This window comes from Podarcis tiliguerta (assembly GCF_965153285.1).
Source record: "Podarcis tiliguerta genome assembly, chromosome: 2".
Taxonomy (NCBI): domain Eukaryota; kingdom Metazoa; phylum Chordata; class Lepidosauria; order Squamata; family Lacertidae; genus Podarcis; species Podarcis tiliguerta.
Genome location: NC_139535.1, coordinates 121048222 through 121071028, shown reverse-complemented (window position 1 = coordinate 121071028; position 22807 = coordinate 121048222). Strand labels below are relative to the sequence as shown.

General features: G+C 45.4%; 1 protein-coding gene across 7 annotated transcripts; it reads left to right on the top strand.

Annotated features, from left to right (window-relative positions):
• Positions 1-9580: 9580 nt before the first annotated feature.
• Positions 9581-22475, top strand: HTATIP2 (HIV-1 Tat interactive protein 2; the record flags this gene model as incomplete). Of its 7 annotated transcripts, none has more annotated exons than XR_014507978.1 (7): positions 9581-9701; positions 12851-13111; positions 14592-14699; positions 15848-15985; positions 17438-17499; positions 17733-17985; positions 18170-22475. XR_014507978.1 is itself a non-coding variant. In XM_083427124.1 (6 exons), the coding sequence occupies 5 exons, from the start codon at positions 12917-12919 to the stop codon at positions 20583-20585; spliced, it is 720 nt and encodes a 239-aa protein (XP_083283250.1). In that variant the 3' UTR covers positions 20586-22475. The 7 variants fall into 7 exon arrangements, 5 of the variants coding, with proteins under 5 accessions (XP_083283250.1, XP_083283254.1, XP_083283253.1 ...); XR_014507979.1 differs by lacking the exon at positions 17733-17985 and having other exon boundaries at positions 9583-9701; positions 20369-21568; positions 21676-22475; XM_083427124.1 differs by lacking the exon at positions 17733-17985 and having other exon boundaries at positions 9583-9701; positions 20369-22475.
• Positions 22476-22807: the final 332 nt, after the last annotated feature.

The window sequence follows — 22807 nt, the reverse complement described above, 5'->3', positions numbered from 1 at the left end:
GTTCTATAATTTATCTTAACACAATCTAACTTTAAATTTTCCACTTTAACCCATTAACAATCGGTTTTTGCTTAAATCTTTATAACATTTCTGCTAAAACCTTATAACTTCATTCCAGTATTCTTCTAACATTCATTAATTTTGCAGTATTTCTGTAAATATACTTTAAAGTTTTCCACCTTCGCCGCATCAAGCAGTTGGTCCCTTACCTTTCCCGCCCCGACCTGGCCACAGTGATCCATGCGACGGTTATCTCCAGGCTTGACTACTGTAATTCACTCTACGCGGGGCTGCCCTTAAAGCTGTCCCAGAAACTCCAGCGGGTACAGAATGCTGCAGTGAGGCTCCTCACAGGGTCTCTACCATGGGAGCATATTCACCCAGTGCTTTTCAAGCTGCACTGGCTCCCGATGAGGTACAGGGTCAGATTTAAGGTGCTGCTTTTGACCTTTAAAGCCCTTCACGGCCTAGGACCCTCGTACTTACGGGACCGCCTCTCCTGGTATGCCCCACGGAGAGCCTCAAGGTCCATAAATAACAACACCCTAGTGGTCCCAGGCCCTAAGGAAGTTAGATTGGCTTCAACCAGAGCCAGGGCCTTTTCAACTCTGGCTCCGGCCTGGTGGAACGCTCTGCCTCATGAGACCAGGGCCCTGCAGGATCTGATTTCTTTCCGCAGGGCCTGTAAGACAGAGTTGTTCCACCTGGCCTTTGGCTTGGAGCCAATTTGATTCCCTCCCTCCCTCTCTTTCTTTTTTCTTTTCCTTCTCCTCCTGCGATGAGGCTACATTTTAATATTTTAATGTTGTATTTTACTTTTGCTTTTAAGTTGTAATCATTCATCTTGTTTTTATTATTGCTTGTAAGCCGCTCTGAGCCCGGCCTTGGCTGGGGAGGGCGGGGTATAAATAAAAAATTATTATTATTATTATTATTATTACTACAACACAACCCTGTTTTACACACGATCCCACTGTGAATGGTTCACTTTGAGAGCCATTGTTATCTGTGATTGCTGCTGTCATATTATCATGGAGGAGCCGAAGGGTGTTCACAAATTTATCTGAGCAGCCAATTTTCAGAAGGACAGTCCACAGGGCATTACGATTTACAGTGTTGAAGGCCTTAGTCAGGACAATGAACACCATATACAGGGATTGGTTTTACTCTCTGCAATTTTCTTGAAGCTGTCGAGCAGTGAAAATCATGTCCACTGTCCCCCTAGAAGGTCTAAAACCATTTTGGGATTCAGGAAGGGTTGCCTCAGATATTGTTAAGAGACGGTTTGCTAAGACCCTTGCAATAATTTTGCTGGCTGCAGCTAATAAAGAGATGCCTCGATAGTTTCCACAATCCATTCTGTCACCTTTTTAAAAGAGATTGATAATTTTGGCATCCCTAAAGTCTTTTGAGATCTCCTCTCCCAGATTTTTTTGATGAGCTTGTGAAGTTGTTGCGCAAGTTCAATTCCGCCCACTATGAAGACTTTGGCAGGTATCCCATCAGGTCTGCTGGCTTTGTTATTTTTCATTTGGTTAATAGCTGTACACAGCTCTCCTGATTTGGAGATACTGCAAGCTCATCTCTAATTTGTTTCTGCGGAATTTGTGAGAGGACCTCAGCAGCTACAGGGGAGTTGCAGTTTAGGAGATGCTGGAAATGTTCTTTCCAGCACAGTAGAATAGCTTATCTTTTAGAAGTATGGTACCATCTGTCGAGCGTAGGGGACATATGCCATGATTTATTGGCCCATAGATGGTCTTTGTTGCTTTAAAGAAACTCTGTGCATCATTAGTGTTGACTAAGTGCTGGATCTCTTGATTTTTTTTTATCAGGTGTTATTTAATTGTCTGGTTCTTCTTTAATTTCAGCCTTAGCATTGGCATAGGTTTTTTCTTCTTAGTGGAGCAGTTTCTATCTCTTTGCCAGATATGAAAGGCCTTCCTTTTCTTATCAATAATTATTCAAACTCACTGTCATTCTCATCAAACCAGTCCTGGTGTTTCTTGGTTTGGTATCCAATAGTTTGTTCACAGGCTGCAATAATGGGTGTTTTTACTTGGTCAAGTGTTCCTTGCTGTTATCAGGGAACTCCAAAAGCAGGTGGTCCTTAGGAGTCATTTGGAAGCAGTCCCGCTTAATAGGATCTTGAAGGGCTTAAGTGTTCATTGTGCACCTTGGTTTCTTTCCTTGAAGCCTGTGTTGAGGTATAATCTTGGTAGCCATAGTAGAGTGTATTAATCGGTGATCTGTCCAGCAGTCATTGTCACTCGTCACAGGAGCACATCACGGCAATTTTCAGCTCAATTACATAGTCTAAGAGGTGCCAGTCGTTTGACCGAGGGTGCCTCCATTATGTTTTAAATTTTATTTTTTTTACAAGAGTGTGTTGGTTATAACAAGGTAATGTGCTGCACATACAGTCAAAAGTAAGATTCCTTTCTGGTTGCTGTTGCCAATTCCTTCTTTCCTAATAGTCCCAGGCCACAGATCTAAATCTTGCCCAACTCTTGCATTAAAATCACCCAGGAGAATAATTTTATCCTCCTTAGGCGTCTCTGATCAGATGGCATCCAGCTGAGAGTAAGAAAATTATTTAATGTCTTTATTGGAATCCAGTGTTGGTGCATAAGCACTTAGAATAATAGCCTGTTGGTTTTTGGTGAATTTTATTCAAAGGGTTTAAAGCTGCTCATTAATGCCAGTAGGGACTTCTGACGAGAGCCTCACAAGATTGTTTTTGGTAGCAAAGTCTACTCCATGTATTTGATGTTCTTGTTCAGGTAGACCTTTCCAGAAGAATGTGTAGCCTCCTTTTTCTTCCTTCAGTTGTCCCTCATGTTGGCTTTTTCGCAGATTAGTTTGCACTACAGAAGGCGTGCTGGGGAGACCACACATTCAAGAAACACAAAAGTAGGACTTCCGGTCTGATCGCAAGGTGGAAGCAAGCGGGTTTTCCCTTGGGAGAGGGAGGCCATCTCCGAAGAGGCAAAGGAGGGGGGTGCTACAAGGGTGCCGTAGCCCCTCAAAACCCCGCTGAAAGGAGATTCAGGGGGTCAGGATCCCAGCGCTGCCGAAAGAGCGATTCCCCCGGCCGCCAGGTATCCTCTTTAAGGGGAGCCGAGAGCGGCGGGGTAGAAGGGCTGGCAGCGGGATGCCATTGCCAGCCTCTAGGAGCGAAGCCCCGAGCCTGCTCACTGGAGTGACCGGCTTTCCAAATTAAAAGAAATCGAATTGGTAACGTTAAAAAGGACTAAATTACAGCTGATTTGGACCTAATTCGACACAGGGGTAAACAGGAGGTCAACCTTATCTGAACTCCGAAGAGCACGCAGAGACTATCCACAGAGCAAACGGAGCAGTGAGTAAAAAACAAACGGAGACTGTTTCGGCAACTGAATCTATCCCGTTTGGTGTTTTCTTTTTTTTGTGTCACTTTTTTAAAAAAAATGGATTTTTATAAAGAATATTGGGAACTGAGGGAATAGAGGAAACAAACTCTGGTTTTTTTGTTTGCTGGAGGATTAAAACGTTGAGAAGGGACCTTCAGGATGAAGTTCATTTTTACTTTCAATTTTAAAAATAACTGCGTAATGAACTGTGAAGCTCCTTTTAAAATTGTACATTCCTTCCTCACCTTTGTATGACCATAGAACAAGAAGATAAAAGTTGGGTTTTTTTTAATTGTTCAGATGGTGGATTTTAAGTTATTGGGGAATTATTTTGAGGGTTTTATGGACTAAACTTTAACTGTGGGAGACTGCCATTCTACACCTCTTTGTTAAAGACGGAGTGAACAATCACCATTTTAAGATATGGATTTGTTTTCTACACTCTTTGTTTTCTACTTTCTTCTTTCTTCCTCTCCCTGAACTTGATGATGAGGATGTTGGGATTATATTTTTTTGGAATAATTTTTGGTTATTGTTGAAGAGAGATCTGGAACTTCCTTCTTCTTGTTTTTGTTATATGGGCTTTGAGGTTTTGTTTTGTTTAAATCTAGGTTTTTGTTTTTTCCGGCTGGGTGGATTATAATTATAAGCACTTTAAATATTGGATATAGCCATCCAAGTGGCAAGAAGATAAGTAGAGACTAAATAAAATACTTTTTTTAAATATACTGAAAATACCTCTGAGGCACGCAATTTGATTTAATAGGTATTGAGCGCCCTCTGGTGGACATTCTTATTGGTACAGTCTTGGTAAATTTGAAAATGATTTCTACGTACTTAGCGACCCCTAGTGGACAATTTTATTGGTACACTTAAAATTTGTTATTTTAAGAATGTCTCACACACAGAAGAAAGGGGAAGGAGGGACACCAGCAGAAAGGAAGAGTTCTAGACAAGAATCTGATCTTAAAGGAGATTTAATAAAGATGTTTACTGAACTTATAAGGTAAAGGTACCCCTGCCCATACGGGCCAGTCTTGACAGACTCTAGGGTTGTGCGCCCATCTCACTCAAAGAGGCCGAGGGCCAGCGCTGTCCGAAGACACTTCCGGTCACGTGGCCAGTGTGACATCGCTGCTCTGGCTAGTAAGCGGTCCCTATTTATCTACTTGCACCTGACAGTGCTTTCGAACTGCTAGGTTGACAGGCGCTGGGACCGAACAGCGGGAGCGCACCCCGCCGCGGGGATTCGAACCGCCGACCTTTTGATCGGCAAGCCCTAGGCGCTGAGGCTTTAACCCACAGCGCCACCCGCGTCCCTTACTGAACTTATATCTGACCTTAAATCAGAAATACAGAAAAGTGAGAAAAACATTGAGACAAAATTGGAGCAAATGGATAAAAAAATAGATGTGACAGTGAAAAAAATGGATGAAACAGTTAATGAAATAAAGGGACAGATGAAAAATGACAAAAAGGATGCAAAATCTGGAAGGAGGGGGGGAAAGACTAAAATTGAAATTAAAGAAATTAAGAGGGAGGAAGAAAAAATTAAAGCAGAGGTGTCAGAAGTTAATAAGACTCAAGAGGACATGTGGGAAGCATTAGCGATGAATAAACTGAGACAGAGGGAAAATAATTTGAGATGTAGATTGGTGCCAGAGGCTCAGGGAGAAGAAATAAAGGAGAAACTGATTAAAGAAATTGCTACTTGGTTAGAGATGCAAGAAGAGGACGTCGCAAAGACAATACAAAATGCTTTTAGAATTAAAGTAAGATCAAATAAAGCAAAGAAGTTCCCAGGAGATTGTTTGGTTATATTTAGAATCATAGAATCATAGAGTTGGAAGAGACCACAAGGGCCATCGAGTCCAACCCCCTGCCAAGCAGGAAACACCATCAGAGCACTCCTGACATATGGTTGTCAAGCCTCTGCTTAAAGACCTCCAAAGAAGGAGACTCCACCACACTCCTTGGCAGCAAATTCCACTGTCGAACTCATGGAACTTTGAAGTGTCAGGCATAGCTCTAATGGCTTTAGCCCAAATGTAGCAGAGTTTTCCTGCACAGCGAAGAAGCTAGTTGAGGTGGAAATGGCTAGACTCAGAATAACTATTTACAGGATTTATTAAAAGGGAAAAGAAACCAGCAGAGTTTCTGCATACAAAAACAAAGCAAAATAAATCCTTTCTTTTTCTCTCTCTTTTAACCATACACAGCACTCCTACTCCTAACACACCTAACCCCAAACTGTGCTAGCATTCCTAGATAACAGAGTTGAGTGCTGGTCGTTAACCAATCAGAGTAAGTAGTTTCTAGGTCAAGCAGACCTTGGCTTTCTGCCAAGAGTAAATTGACACTGCCTTGAGTTAATTGTGTGAAGCCAGAATCTGTAAGTTTTCATGAGAATCAATTAACAGAAACTGAACACGAACAGCTCTTACTGTCAGGATAGAGAAATTAAAGAGAGAGAAATTAAAGATAGAGAAATGAGAAACTTAATTTTACTTCGTTTGCTGAAAAAACGCAACCAATACCAACTGGCGCAAGCTTTGAGGAAAAACAAAATTGAATTTAGATGGGAGTTCCCAGAAGGACTATTTTTTGCATACAAAGGGAAAAGACACAGAATAACAAGACCAGACGAATTGGACAAATTTCTGAGAAGATATAAAGAACTGGGAAGAGAAGAAGCAGCATCAATTGAAGAAGGAGCTGAAGGAGGAGGCTCTCAAGACTCAGAAAAAGATAGAGGAGAGGAAGAAGAGGAAGAGGAAAAATAAAATTAAGGACTATTATAAAAAAATAATTAGAAACTATCATGGTGTTGAAATTATGGACTTGGAATGTTAATGGGATGAATGAGAAAAAAACCGAAATAAAATTCAACAATATTTGAAAAAACAAAATTTGGACATTATTTGTTTACAGGAGACACATGTGATGAGGAAACACAGAAAAATCTTAATAAACAAAAAATTAGGAAATGAATTTATTTCATCGGATAAAACTAAAAAGAGAGGTGTGGTTCTATATGTTAAAAATAAAATAAAGGCTCAACAGATTTTTAAAGATGAAGAAGGTAGAATTGTAGCGGTACAAGTCAAATGGCAAGGTGGAAAAAAAAAATCGTCGGAGTGTATGCACCCAATGAAAACAAAATGGACTTCTTTAAGGATTTAGAAGAAAAATTATTTGAATATGTAGATCAAATGATTATAATAATGGGTGATATTAATGCAGTTGTGTCAATGGAGATGGACAGACTAAGAGGTAAATCAAAAGAGGGGAAACTGCCAAAAACTTTCTTTTCAATGGTGGAGAACTGCAATCTAATTGATATCTGGAGACTGAAACACCCATTAGAAAAACAATTCACTTACCAGTCAGAGGCAAATCAATCAATGTCAAGAATAGATCAAATATGGATAACTAATGAGATTCCAATTAGAATTCTAAAGATCGAAATTCAACCCAGGACACTTTCGGACCACAACCCAATAAAATGTATTTTGAAAGGATTTGAAGAAAAATCTTTCCGGTGGAGAATAAATGAAAATCTTTTTGATGATCAAAAAGTGGTAGAGGATGCACAAAAATGTTTGAAGGATTATTTTATAAACAATATAAATCAAGGAACAAAAACAAGTATAGTCTGGGATGTTGGCAAAGCAGTAATGAGAGGTTTCTTTATTCAACAGAACACAATTAAAAATAAATATAGAGAAAAGGGGGGGGGGAAGAAATCTTAAAACAAATAATGGAGAATGAGAAGAAACTTGTTGCCAGATCCGATGATAAAAAATTGAAGATGAATATAAAAACATTACAAGCGCAATTTTCTATGATAATAAATAAAGAAGTAGAATGGAATATCAAAAGGATGAGGCAAAGGAACTTCGAGTTTGCTTATTACCCGGGAAACTATTGCTTGGCAGATTAAAAAAAGGAAAGAGCAAAACACTATACACAAAATAGTTGTTGAAGATAAAGAGATGGAAGATGCAAAAGGAATAAGAAAAGGATTTGTGGACTTTTATAGACGATTATATAAAAGGAAAGAGAAAGGGAATGGGGAAAAAATAGAAGACTACTTAAAAGAAAAAGGGGTGCAGAAGATTCCGACGAAAGAGAAAAATAAATTAAGCGAGATGATAGAAATAGAAGAAATAAGAAATGCAATCAAAGAATTAAAAAGTGGAAAGACACCAGGATGGGTGGATTTAACGCAAGATTTTATAAAGAAATGAAAGACATTCTAATTGTACCATTGAAAGAAGTAATGAACAATATATTAACAAAAAGAGAAATACCAGAAACTTGGAAAGAAGCATATACAGTGGTGCCTCGCAAGACGAAAAGAATCCGTTCCGCGAGTCTTTTCGTCTTGCGGTTTTTTCGTCTTGCGAAGCAAGCCCATTAGCGGATAAGCGCTATTAGCGCTATTAGCAGTTTAAGGGCTATTAACGGCTATTAAAGGCTTAAGGGATTAGCGGATTAGCTGCTAAAAGGCTATTAGCAGCTTAGCGCTTTAGAAAAAGGGGTTGGGGAGCGGAAAAAACCCTCAAAAATCGCAAGACATTTTCGTCTTGCGAAGCAAGCCCATAGAGAAATTCGTCCTGCGAAGCACCTCTGAAAATGGAAAACCCTTTCGTCTTGCGGGTTTTCCATCTTGCGAGGCATTCGTCTTGCGGGGCACCACTGTATTATTTTGATACCTAAACAAGACTCTGATTTATCTCAAGTTAAAAATTATAGGCCAATTTCGCTTTTGAATAATGATTATAAGCTGTTTGCAAGCATATTAGCAAATAGGATGAAAAATCTGGCATTTGTCTGCCAGGGTGCTGTTCACAGCCCAAGTCTCCAAGTTCTACTATGGTCAGTGGGACATGGCCCTGCTTATTATAGGACAACAACCTATGGGCATAGCCAGGATTTTTTTTTACGGGGGAGCTTTTTTTAGGAAATCAAAGTTGCTGAGCTTTTCTTCGGAAATCATGGGTATATATTATGGTTACCAGATGTCCCCGTTTCCCAGGGACAGTCCCCAGACAAAGTCCGTCCCCAGAATGTCCCCGGATTTATATTTTAAGTGTTGTAGATTTATTAGTAGGGAATTAATGTTGCGTGATTGGTTCAATGGCACAAGACACATCATATGGGGACTTCTGGCAAGGCAAAATGGTGGGCACCATGGCAGCGAGCAGCTCCTGAAGCCAGCCAGAGCCAACTGCACTACCAGGCTGGCTCCAAGCTGCTGAGGTTGCCACTGCCAAGATGGAACCAGGGACACCTGGAACACCAACTGGGGGAACCGCAGAGCCAAATCAAGCTCTGGAGCCAACACAGGGAGAAGGAGAAGGAAGAGAGAAAGAGGAAGGAGAACACAGAGGGGAGCCCTGACCTTGCTGCTCTGCCACCGCGGAAGAGAGGTAGGAGAGCACCGGGAGGGCAAGGACATGTGGCCGAGCCCAGGCCCGGCCTGAGCCTATTCCACAGCCAATAGCGCTCCAAGAGATCAGGCCCAGAAGAAGGCTGCGCAACCGAGGAGACCACAGAAGAGAAGATATTACTTCTTAATTTTCTTTAAAAATGATTTTTTCTAACGAACTTTTTTTCTCTTTTTTTTTTTTAAGTGTCCCGAATTCTTTGAAAAAAATCTGGTAACCTTAGTATTGTTGTAAATTCCATATATCTAATACCATGAAATTCCTATCACAGTATAAATACCCCGCAAAAAGGATATTGCGGGGGGCAAGCTTCTGTTGGGGGGGGGCAGAGAACCTCAGATAATTGAGTACTTTCAATGCTCTTCAACAATATTTGTGGATGGGGGGAACTGCCCTGCTGCCCCCCCTTTGGCCTCGCCCTGCCCTACCCCCCCAAAAAAAAGTTCCTTGGGAGGGGGCAAAGGCTTGCAATCATTTTGTTAAGATTTCATTCTCCGATGCAAATGCGTTTCCGGGACCAAACGATAAAGGAAGAATAAACCCCAAATAAAAGCGAACACGCATCAGCATGTATAAAAGAATAAACTCCAAATAAAAGCGAACACGCATGTCGCGAGATTAACACGACGGGGCGGTTGAAGCAGGGGGGAAATGCGCAGCTCATCCTGAATCTTCGCCGCGAAACATTTTCCTGGCTTTGCGAGGGTGGACTGGATGGCCCCGGGGCGTCCCTCGCCGCTCTCCAATCCCGCTCGGGAGGCGGAGAGCGCGAGGCGCCCACGTGCGCATGCGTCCCCGAGCGCTTCGTCCCGGCGGAGAAAGGGAAGAGCGGCGGCGGTTTGTCTGCTCTCGGCCGGTGAGTGGCGGGCGGGCGGTTGGGCGGGCGGCGCGGGAGGTGGCGGGGGGCGCGGGGAGGCATCGCGCCGCTCGGCTCGCCGCTCTCCGGCTGCGCAGCCTCGGGAAGGGGTTTGGGGAGCGAAGCTGCCCCCGGAGAGGAGCCAGAGGGGGCGCCCCTGGGGGGGGTCTGCGGGCAGGAGCCGGGGCTGCCCAGGGGCCCCGATCCCCGGCGCCCTTTGCCCCGAAGGGCGATCAATGCGCGGCCGCACCTGGCGACGCGGGGGCGGAGCTGGGGAGGCGGAAGAGGGCGGGGGCTGGGCGGACTGGGGCAATGGAGTGCGGCTCTGAGGGTGAAGCCAAAGCGCCGTGTTAGCAGCGCCCGGGTCCCCGTCAGTGTGGGCGGAGGGCCTGGGCTTGTCGGGAGAACAAGACGCCTCTCTCAGCCGAACTATGTGCCAAGGGAAGCAGAGCCATGTGTTTGGCCCCCGCAGGAGTTGCTGGCAGGAGGCACCATCTCACCGTCTTGGGGACGCCGCTCAGGATTTGTGTAGGATTTACTCCTAAACCTTTTCTTCCTCCAAAGATAACCCTCATGGCAGCAGAGGTTTAGGACCAGAGTTTTCCTTCTCCTACCTTTCCAGACTGAGGAGCCCCATAGACCCCCCACTTCCCTCGACTGCACATGTAGGGGCTTGAGGGTTGGACCCACTCTTGATATCTTCCGCCCAGAGCCTGTCTTCACATGCAGGGGAACTCCGTAACTCATCAAGGGTCTGAGACCCATTGGCTACCTTCACCTGGTTTAGCTGTTCCTGGGTGGGGCCACTGTCGCATGCTGACAGCTTCTAGGAGCTAAGGGGTTGAACTAGATGACTCTCGGGGATCCCTTCCAACTCTGCAGTTCTATGAACCAGCACTGGTATCTGGTTTTGAAATCATGTCTGTTCTTAAACCAGGATCTAAGTCACTTAGAAGTAGGTGGGGCTTGCAATGATGTCATTGTTTGCTTGCATGTTTGCTTGCTTGTTTGTTGCATCTATATTGCAGCTTTTTCCTCCAAGGAGCTCCAGGTGGTGTACATGGTAAGGTAGCAAAGGGGTGGGAAGTGCAGGTGAGGGGGGATTCCCACTCTCATCAGCCCCAGTGGGCAGGAATGGCAGTGGGAGTTCAGCCTTCATCTGGAGGAGCAAAGTTTCCTCGATGCTGGGATAGGATGACAGGCTTGCCTGCCCAAGATGCAAAAGTCATGCAGTATATTGATAGAGGCTTTCAAAAGAATGCTCTTTTTAAAAAAGAAAAGAAAGAAAATGAAATACCTTGCAATTGACTGTCCCGTTTTCTTGACAGGCTTTAAAAAATGGTGGTTCTCTTGCCTAACAGTGCAATCAATCTTCCCCTTTTTTACTCATCCCTGTTGACTTCAGTGGGAATGAATATGGGAAGATTCAAGACAGACAATTCACCTATGGAATTAGCTGCCACAAAATTTCACACTAGCTACCAACTTGGGTGGCTCTGAAATGGAATTAGGCAAAGTCAGGGAGGTTAGAGCCTGTCAGTGAATAGGAGACACGATAGCTTTGTTCTCCTGCCACTGTCAAAGGAAGTGAACCTCTGACTGCCAGTTGCTGAGATGACAATTGGGGAGATAAAGGCTGTTGCATTAAGGTCCTCCTACGGCCACCTGAGAGCAGGATGCCTGACTAGATGAGCCTCTCACCTCATCCAGCAGGCTCTTAAATTCTTAGAATGGTAGAGATGGAAGGGGTCCCAAAGGTCATCTAGTCCAACCCCTCCTGCAGAAATCTCAACTAAAGCATCCTTGGCAGATGGCCATCCAAGTGCTGCTCAAAAACATCCAAGGAAGGAAAGTCCCTTGCACTGTCTAACAGCTTTTACCGTCAGAAAGTTCTTCCTGATGTTCAGTCAGAATCTCCTTTCTTGTAACTTAAAGCCTTTGGTTTGATTCCTGCCCTCCAGACCAGGAGAAAACAAGCTGGCTCCTTGTGACAGCTCTTTAGATATTTGAAGATGGCTATCACCGTGACGTTTCATGAGCTCACGGCGCCTGAGGAGGCACATGTGAGCTGGAGGGATGTGTGCAAGGCAGGGGGGGGAGGGCGAAGGAGCCCACCATGGCACCCCAGCCCTTGCTGTCAACCCTGCCAGAGTGACCCCGCCCCAGATCCAAGCAGGGTTGCGCTGCGCCTCCTACCTGCCGCACAGCGGGGAACACAGCCAGCTGACATTGCACTTGTGGGTGTGAACCAGGCACTCCCACACAGGTGCCCCCCATGTGGCCCAGTGCTCCTCTCCGCAAACGTTGGTTCCTCTGACCAGGCTGCGCTGCACCAGGGGCACCTGTGGGGGGCATCTGATTCATGCACCCTCAAAAATCCCTGCCCAGGAGATAGGCTCTCCTATCTCCTCTCAGTCTCCTCTTTTCCAGGCTAAACATCACCAACTCCTTCAACCATTCGTCATAAGGCTTGGTTTCCAGACCCTTGGCCATGTTGGTTGCCCTCCTCTGCACACATTCCAGTTTGTCAATATCCTTCTTAAATTGTGGTACACAGGACTCCTGGTGTGACCAAGGCAGAATAGAGCAGTTCTATGACTTCCCTTGAAGTAAAGGTAAAGGGACCCCTGACCATTAGGTCCAGTTGTGGCCGACTCTGGGGTTGCAGTGCTCATCTTGCTTTATTGGCCGAGGGAGCCGGCGTACAGCTTCTGGGTCATGTGGCCAGCATGACTAAGCCGCTTCTGGCGAACCACAGCAGTGCACAGAAACACCGTTTACCTTCCCGCCGGAGCGGTACCTATTTATCTACTTGCACTTTGACGTGCTTTCGAACTGCTAGGTTGGCAGGAGCAGGGACCGAGCAACGGGAGCTCACCCCGTTGCGGGGATTCGAACCGCCGACCTTCTGATCAGCAAGTCCTAGGCTCTGTGGTTTAACCCACAGCGCCACCTGTGTCCCTTGAAGTATGTTCATCTTTAATCCTCACAACAACCCTGTGAATTAGGTTCGGCTAAGAGACTGTGAGCTACCCAAGATCACCCAGTGAGTTTCATGACTGAACAGGGATTTCAACCCCGGCCTCTCAGGTCTGAGCTCAACCCTCTAACCACTATACCATACTGACTCTCTTATGACTTATCCCCAGGTAAGTGTATAGTTTACATAAGGATTGTGGTCCCCTCTCCGCCACCTCTGTTGACCTGCCAACAGCATGACTGTCCCCAGCACAGAAGAAATGAAGAGCTTCCGGAAGAGTTTCCAGGAGAAGAACCAAACCTGTTTCATCTTGGGTGCTTCTGGTGAAACTGGGAAGGAACTCCTAGCTGAGCTCTTGAGGCGGCAGCTTTTCTCCAAAATTACCCTCATTGGCCGCCGGAAGTTGGAAGGATCACTTTTCAGCAATGTGGTAATGAAAGCAAATGTTCCTTAAGTCATTGTTGATTTTTAAACATAGATCCAGATTCTCTTTCCCTCACCCCCATTTTGTCCTCCCACCAACGCTGTGAGGTAGAGTAAGCTATGGTAAGGTAAGGGTAAAGGACCCCTGGACGGTTGTCCAGTCAAAGGCGACTATGGGGTGTGGCGCTCATCTTGCTTCAGGCCAAGGAAGCTGGTGTTTGTCCACAGGCAGCTTTCTGGGTCATGTGGCCAGCAGGACTAAACTGCTTCTGGTGCAACCGGTCACCTTGACAAGTGCCAGAGCGCACAGTTTTGTTTACTAAGCTAAGAGATAGGTAAGCCCCTGAGCTTCCTGGGGATTCAAACCTGGGTCTCCTCCAAGCCTAGTCTGACTTTTCCACCAGTAGACCACACCAGGGTTTCTCCAGGCATCCTATTTAGGGCTCATTCATGTTGGATTTGTGCTCATGATGCTCTTGGGCTAGTCATGCGCCATCCTACTTTGGTGGATGGAGCTCTCGCCAGAGATCTTCCCTTTCCTCTCCCAGTGTCTCATCCTGGGAGATCTTCACTTCCCTGCCTCTCACCTAGGGTTTGCTACTTCCATTTGGGTGCAGTCCTTCACCCCCAGAAGGGAAGACCTCAAAAGGATGGCTACCTGTGTTGAATCCTCCTTGTGGTGGGCAGCCCACTGCCTGCAATATGCCTGGCTTCTCTCCCCATCTGGAAACACAACCTCAGGGTGCACTTTTCCATTTTTCCTGTTTCTGAGCAGTGCCAGCCAATTAACACTGTTTCATACAACAAGATGCTCCTTTGTGTTTCTTTAATAACTCGGCTGTCATGCCAAGATGTTGCTGCTGGATTTCTCTGTCAGAAACCACAGAGACATCTCTTAAGACGGTGGGCTTGGCTGATAAAAGTTGCTCTCCGAATAGAGCCAACAGTATTCAGAATGTTAGACAAAACGCACAGGTGGAATCAATTAATTAATATTATAGATAAAACTTATAACCAAAAGAACAACAAAGAAGACACTCTTATGGGATGCTTCAGGAAGCATTGGGGGCAACACAGAATGTGGTATGGGGCCACAGACAAGCTGCCCAGCTCTGCCCTTCAAGAATCCCCCACACTGGCAGGCAGGAGGTCTGGAGTAGAGAGGTGTGGGTTGGCCAAACAATCCTTGGAGAAATTGTAGATTTCTGCTCTCCAGGAAAGAATGGCAGAGCCATCGGATGAGAGATGGGGTTACAACACCGCTTAACATATGTATTCCCCCCCCCCATACACACATAAGTAGTCTGTGCTTGGCTTCCACATGTGTGGAGGCTTCTAGGGAGTGTGATGACAGCTACACCAGGAGATAGAAGTGAGTTTACTTATTTGTTTGAAGCTCCATTCCTCCACGTGGGTCATTTTTTAAATTTGAATATTTGCATGTTGTTTTCTCCTTCTTTTGGCTCCTCTCGTGCTCTGCATCCCAGTCACAAGAAGTTGTTGACTTTGAGAAACTGGATGAATCGACGGCTGCCTTCCAAGGCCATGATGTTGGGTTTTGCTGCCTGGGGACAACAAAGGCCAAAGCCGGAGTGGTGAGCAACCAATGCTAGCAGGAGGGCGGGGCAGTATTTTGGGGGTGGGAGGAACTGAGGAAGATGACAAGGCCCACACAGCCATGGGGAGCCAGGTCAGGAGCCATTCAAGCACCTGTATTGGTTCCGTGACCATCTCCCCATGCCACACACCCTCCACAGCTGCCGCTTCCCTCAGCCACATCTCCTGGTGATGCTTCTTGCTTGCCTGCATGGAGGATGGAGAGTGGCCTGTGAAGAAACTAGCCTAGTATGCAAATGTAAAATTCATATCTCTTGTTCCGCACAGTTTTGCCACTGGCATGTGATCCCTGGAAGGTTTCTCAAAGGAAAAGTGGCTACCTGTCTCCGGAGTAAAAGGAAATGGGAGCTGCATGAAGCAGCCACCCAAGCACTTTGGTGTGGCCTAATGTTTGCTTTCTTTTCCTTTGTGTCTGAGAGCTGTGAGGGTGAAATGGGAGCGTTGGGACCTTGGCAGAGGATGCAATAGGAGTTGTTCATTTATTACATATGCACAACATTTCTTCCAAGTTGCATGAGGTTATCTAATTCTTTGTTCACAACAACCCTGTGAGGTACACTGGACTGAGAGAAAGACTAGCTTGCCCAACGTGAACACGGGTCTTTCCAGTCCAAGTGCTGCCCAGGACTAGCTGTCACCTGCTAGTTCAACCTACTGAGTGAAAATTAATGGTATTTAAATATGGCTTGGGGACGTGGGTGGCGCTGTGGGTTAAAGCCTCAGCGCCTAGTGCTTGCCGATCGAAAGGTCGGCGGTTCGAATCCCCGCGGCGGGGTGCGCTCCCGCTGTTTGGTCCCAGCGCCTGTCAACCTAGCAGTTCGAAAGCACTCCCAGGTGCAAGTAGATAAATAGGGACCGCTTACTAGCGGGAAGGTAAACGGCGTTTCCGTGTGCGGCTCTGGCTCGCCAGAGCAGCGATGTCACGCTGGCCACGTGACCCGGAAGTGTCTCCGGACAGCGCTGGCCCCCGGCCTCTTGAGTGAGATGGGCACACAACCCTAGAGTCTGTCAAGACTGGCCCGTACGGGCAGGGGTACCTTTACCTTTACTAAATATGGCTTGAGTCACCCTTACCCTTTGGAATAGAGAGGATTTCCAAATAAATGTTACTTTCTCTGGCCTGCAGGATGGATTTGTGCGGGTCGACCGTGACTACGTTGAGCACTCTGCGAGACTCGCCAAAGCTGGCGGCTGTCACCACTTTGTCCTGCAGTCGGGCAAAGGGGCCAATAGCTCGAGCCGCTTCCTCTACCTCCGGGTTAAGGTGTGTCTTGTTGGAGAAAGCCTAGACCTGGGGTCCAAACCCTCTGGCCCTCCAGATGTTGCCAGACTCCAGTACTCATCAGCTGCGAGTTGCAGTCCAGCAACATTGGGTGAGCCACAGGTTCCCCAGGTCTTGAATTGTCTTTCAAAACAAAGTAATCAATGTATGGGAGGAGACACCAGTTTTCTGAGCTGTTCTGAATTCTGTCCTTAAATGCCAAGTTCTAGGTTTTAATTTTATGTACAGATGGCTGTGGCTCTAGGCTCTACTCTTCATTCTACTGCTATTCTGGATATTAGCAGAAGCTATTATTATTAATAATAATAATAATAATTGCCTTTCCTCCAAGGTGGTTTACAGGGTTTTCTCTCCCTCCCCCAGACCATTAAACTTTCACAAAAGCCCTCTGGGGTTTGTTAGCTGAGAGAGATTAGTAACTGGTCCATGATCATCACGTAGCTTTCATAGCTGAGGAATAATTTGAACCTAGGTCTCCCCAGTCTTGGCCTGACACTATCAGCACTACACACACACACGAGCGTGCACACACACACAAACAACCCAGAAGCAACACAGTGTTTGTGGTTCAAAATGAAGAGGTCAAGGTCGGTATCCCTGCCATAATAAGGTGTGCTGTAGATGCGAAGCCAACATAAGCCCTAATAAAGGGATGTGGTGGGGCAAGAGGGGGGGGGGGGCTTGGGTTGGATCCTCAGCCCATGCAGCTCAGTTTCATGACCTGGTAATCCAGTGTAAGTTACACTGATGAAAAGGGAAGTTTTACTCAAACCCTGTTTTAAAGGCTCGCTTTTCTTCTGCCAGGCTTAGGCCAGCTCCGACAGGAGAAGCTGCACTCCTGAACAGAGTTTGGATCTGGTGTACTTCACGGTGTTTTGCTTCTTGTGTATAGGATTGCTTCATCAGCTGCCCCTGCCCTGGTAATTTTGAAGGTGGATTACTGCAGTGCACTTTTCATGGGGCTGCCTTTGAAGACAGTATGGAATACTGCAGCTAGGTTGTGAACAGGAATCAGGCAAAAAGATCATATCTTGCCTGCATAGAAACAACTCTACTGGCTCCCAGTGAGTTTTCAGGTTCAATTCAAAATATTGGTTTTAATCCCTAAGTTCTAATACATTTTAGGTCCCAGATAAAAATCCAAACAAGTTGTTTTCCCAGTCTCTTAAAAAGTGAAATATTTTAAAACTTGGAGCAACTTGATTTTACACTCTTTAAATTGGCTGTTGATGTTTCAGATGGTTTTTAATTTGCTGACTTAGTTTCATTGTATAATAACAGTAATATTTTAAATTGTACCTCTTGTTTCTTATTACTGTGTTAACTACCCTAGAAAAATGAATCTATGTTAAAAGTGCAGGATAAAACTTTTGCATGTAAATAAATGAACGTGTGTGAGAGAGATCTGATATTTCATTTCCTCTTCTCCTACAGGGTGAAGCAGAGGACAGGGTCCAAGCAGTTGGCTTTGACCGTTGCTCCATTTTCAGACCAGCGTAAGTAATGCAAAGTGTGTGTTTGTTTGTTTGTTTGTTTGTGTGTCTGTGTGTAGATTGGGGATGTGTGGGTGGGATAGAAGGAAAAGCACTCAACTATTGACGGCCGTTGTGGGGATGATGAGTGGTTGATGGGCACATCACAGTAGCGCTTGGGGGCAGGTTACACTTCTGTGCATTGACTGACACACCCCTGCAGATCTACATATATTTAAACCTTCTCCTCCCAACAGGCACAAACTAGTCAACTCCCATCTTGTTGTCTACTCGGGAGCAGGTCCCAAAGCACAGTGTGTGGATATGAGGAGGCTTCAGTCCAACGTAACCTGTGGATAAGACACGAGCAGCCCTGCACCCAGTGAAACAAAATATACCTTAATGTCCGCTCTATAGGACGCACTTTTCCCTCCTAAAAAGCAAGGGGAAATGTGTGTGCATCCTATGGAGCGAATGCAGGGGGGAGGCAGGCGGGAAATGTCCTCAAGAGCCGCACACAAGCTCCGTGCGGAGCTTGTGTGCGGAGGGAGAAGGGACTGACTGGCCGCACCAGTCCCTTCTCCCACCTCGTAGAAAAGCCCACAGGAGCCACGCACCCCTTAAAGAGCGTGCGGCTTCTGCAGGCTTTTGCGGGAGGTGGGGGAATTCCCCACCCTCGTAGAAAAGCCCGCAGGAGCCGCGCACCCTTTAAAGAGCGCACCACTCTTGCTGGCTTTTCCCCGAGGAGAGACAAGGGACTGACTGGCCGCATCAGTCCCTTCTCCCTCCTCGTAGAAAAGCCCGCAGGAGCCATGCACTCCTTAAAGGGTGCGTGGCTCCTGTGGGCTTTTGCAGGAGATGGGGGAATTCCCCCACCTCCCACAAAAGCAGGGAGAAGGTCTGGGAGAAGCGCACAGGCATAACTAACGAAATAACTTTCCGAAGTTTGTAGTAGAAGAGGACTGTTCCAGTTTGGTCTCAGGGGGTATATAATGCCAGTTCAGTTGTCCTGGATTGGTTACCCTTTAACCACCCTTTGGTATAGGTATTATTAAAGAAGTTGGTAAAATAGTGGTTATGGCTCCACCCTTCCAAGGGCAGTTTGGCTTGATGTAATCCACCCTATTTATCTTTCCATCTCAAAGGAAACCCAGGGTCACAGGTATGAGGTTATGGCATAATCCGCTCAACCTGTGAAGCCAGTTGGAATCCAAGATACTGACTTACCAGAGGCCTCCCCAGTGGGTTTTATGACTGAACAGATATTTGAATCTTGATCGCCTCAGTTCCAAGTTCAGCCCTCCCACATAACACTGGCTCTTGTTTGCAACAGGTCGCTTGGCATCATTTTACTCCCAACAGTGGCTAAGTGCGCATTATGACAACATTCTGTTGGACGTTCCAGCTCTTCTTGAGGGAGTTGTCACTAACCAGATCCAGGCTCTCTTGGATGAGACCAATTTCCACCTGTGTTTAGGCCTGGTTTAGACTGAAACTGCCTTGGTCATCCTGTTTGATTATCTTTGTCAGGACAGAGGCAGGAGAATGTGACTCGGTTGGTTCTCTTTCATCTCTCAGTCTTCTGGAGCAGCTGAATTGGCAGTAGGTGGTGGCACTTGACAGTGGTTCTGGTCCTGTTTGTATGGCCATCTCCAGAGGGTTGTGCTCAGGAGATGTGAGGTGCCACATCTTCTATGCTGTTTAAAATCTGCATGAAACCACTGGAAGGGAATGTGGAGTATATTGCCATTAATTTGCAGGTGATTTGCAACTCTATTTCTGCAGGTGTAGAAGTGGATGTTCTAGATCAGGATGAGACCCAGTAAACTGAAGTTTAATTCAGATAAGATGGAATCACTGTTAATGGAGGTTCCTTGGACTGAATAGGTGGGGTTCAACCTGTTATGGATGGGGTTGCACTACCCCTATAGAAGCAGATGCACAACGTGGAGTTACTTCTGGATCCACTCCTATCACTGGAGGCAAAGTGACCTTGGTGGCATGGAGTTCCTTCCATGAGTTCCAGCTGGTGGCCCAGCTGTGACTTCATCTGGAGAAAGAGAGCCTAGCTTCCGTTGTCTACCTCCTGGTTAGATTATGCCAGTGCATTGACTTACCTGCGGGGCTGCCCCTTTCCCTTCATTAACCTGCCTACACCCTGCTTTCATTATCTGGGGTGTGGAGGGTGGCAACACAAGATCAGGCCTTCTCAGTGATGGCTCCCTGACTCTGGAATTCTCTCCCCAGAGAGATGCACCTAGTGCCTTCACTGTTAACCTTTAGGCACCAGGTGAAGACATTCCTATTCACTCAGGCATTTCTCTCTTAATTGGAGTTATTATTTCAGTTAGGTGGGATGTGCCTTTTCATGTTATTGCAGAATGAACACTTTTAGTTGATAATGTTTTATCTTCTGAAGTATTTGAAGTTTAATCTTATATTGCTTTTTTTTAATAAAAGCAAGTCACTTGGAGACAATTTCTTTGTAGTAAGTGACAGATAAATATAAGTAAATAATAACCCCCAAACCAGTAGCTCCCACCTCTGTATAAACTGGTTGCTGTTTCAGCAGGAGTGAATGGCCCCCTGCGCTGGAACCACTGTAGCTTCCATGTTGGGGCCTGAGGCAGATACTTAATATGCCCTGTTTGAAAAATTACTGTATTCACTGTCCTGAATCCAATACACTTGGTCTTTTATATGATTCACTGATTTTGCTGTCTCCAGAAATGCCCGTGATAGGTGCAGCTTCCCCCTCCCTGCTTGCTTATACTCTAAAAGGTATCCAATGTGTTATCTGGTGCCTTCCAGAAGTCACCATTCTGAGCAGCCGTGATACCTGGTGACATCAGACAACTGAAAGGAAGTGGTTTTCTCCTTCTGTCTCCTACAGAGTGCTGCTGTGTGATCGCCAGGAGTCTCGGCCGGCAGAGTGGATGGCCCAGAAATTCCTAGGAGTGGTAGCCCTTGTCTTCCCCACAGCCCTTTCTATCCCAACAGTGACTGTGGCGCAGGCAATGCTGAATCATGTGGTGATGCCAGGAAAGGAGGGCCAGAAGGTTTATGTGCTGGAAAATGCAGATATACATGCCCTTGGGCAGGCAAAATAAGGGGCGAGGGTATTGTTTCCTAGATGACCTAGTGGCAGAGGGTGTCATCATTCCCCAAACCCAGTCTTTCCTGTTCTTCCTTTCTGTCAGAAGGTGCCCCTCAAGCAGTAGGGCCTTGCCTGTTAACTTGAAACCATTCCTCTGTGTCTCCATGGTAATGGGACAAACCGCCACACCTCCCATGGCAGCCATTTTGAGTAGCACTGCTGGTTACCAGAAGGACAAATATTTGATTTTCACTGTTGTGCACTGCTCACTAAAGATTGTAAAGCACATCTATGGAGGGAGGGTGCTGCTTATGGGGTCACTCTCCTCTGTGCCTTGATCTATGGGAGATCTGTTCTTGGTACAAGTCTTCTTTTCCTGTCATGCATCAAAATAAGATCCCCTCAAGTGCTTGTTTCCTTACTGCTCTGAAGGTACTGATCAGATCCCTTCTGGGCTAACTGCCTCTTATGTGGCTGAAAACCAGCCATAACTGGTTTGCTCCTGTCAGTATCTATAAAATGTGTGATTGGGATACCCATGTCTGAAAACAGTGGGTCTGTCACCATCATTTGGACCAAAGATTATACCCTTCTAGGCGTTTCTGTGACACAGGAAATATTTGCAACCCTGGCAGGACTGAGCTGTCAAGCTTTCAGACATGTAACAATCTGAGCTGGCGCTGGGAACCTGGCAATCTCTTCCTAGTCCTATACCAAAGAAGATTGTGATTTCTTTTTATGTTGAATTTCTGCTTATGGCTCAAGGGAAAAATGGAATGTTATTCAGCTCTCATGGGTGAAAATGAATAAGGGATGCTTTTTCTACACAGGTTGAAAAGAGGAATGTAATAATGAACAGGACTTATCCACCACCCCGGAATTTTCTGCTGTGCTTCAAAGCTTTGTTACAGCAGTCACTTACAAGTTCCCAAGAGGGCACAATACATGTTCACATGATCTCCATTCGCACGAGGTACACCAGCCTTCACCAAACTTGTGTCTCCTGTGCATGTTTTGGACTACAGTCCCCATCAGCCCCAGGCAGTATGGCCAGTTCTCAGGGATGATGAAGAGAAAGTCCCAAGACACCTGGAGGGGACCAGGTTTGGAAATGTTTGGAAATTCTTTTTAGAGAAAGCCTTGTGTGAAGTGGCCTACAGATTGTGGAGGAGGGGCCTGTACAGGAATCTGCCTGGTATATTAGCCATAGCTGAGCTCTGGTGCTTCAAGTAAAAGTCTAACTATCTTTGGCTGAATGCTAGTAAGTGAAGCTTTCTGATATTTTCGTGGATTTATTTGTTTTGCAGTAAGACTTCACCTTGTACAGTGAAATGTTCTCTCCCTCTCCTCCCCTCATGCATCCCTAAATCTGTTCTGAGGGTTCCCTGAACCCTCCAGAGCAGATCTAGGGAGCAGTAATTCGTATTGTGTTAGCACAAATCTTTTCATCATGAGATCTACCCAGTGACAAGACAGTTATGAATATGAGCTTGAAAAAAAGTGCTGAATATTAGACTGTATGCTCAAGTTATCTGCATTGGATCTGACTGGTAGATCCCATTCAGATAAATTGAACATACAGTCCAATATTCTGATCCAGCACTTTTCTTTCAAGCTCATATTCATAACTGTCTTGTCACTGGTTAGATCTCAAGCAAAAATAGATATTTCAGTGGATAATGCAAATGTTGAGAAGCAAAGTGAGCTAGCAAAGAAATGTCAAAACAATATTCAGCAAACAAGGCTTGGGAAAACCTGTGGACTTGACTTCCAATTGCATTTTATTTGATTCATGAATCAAAAAGTATGCTATTTTTTATGAAACAAATATGGTGTTGGTGATATTTCTAAAGCTGTAAATGTGTTTAATTCTTATTTATATATTCATTAAAATCATTTAAAAAGTTTTAAAGTTTTGTAGTGTAATGATTACATGTTAAAATTTTAGTTATAGCTTGAAATACCACTCCAAAATAATGTGTGTGCTTTAGATTTTGTTTCCATTTTTCCTCCTTATTGCGTCCCAGCCAGCTCAAAATATAAATTATTAAAAAAAACTTAGGAACCAGCACTTAAATGCAGCATCAAAATTCAAACACGTAAAATTAGGGCTGCTAATGTTAATTAATAGATTGACTAACTAAAGCTTTAATTGAAGTTACTGACTGTCCATTTTACTCAGTGCAGCTGAAAAAAGGCCTCTGGTTTTTGAGGCTCTCTCAATTCTGTTTTCGA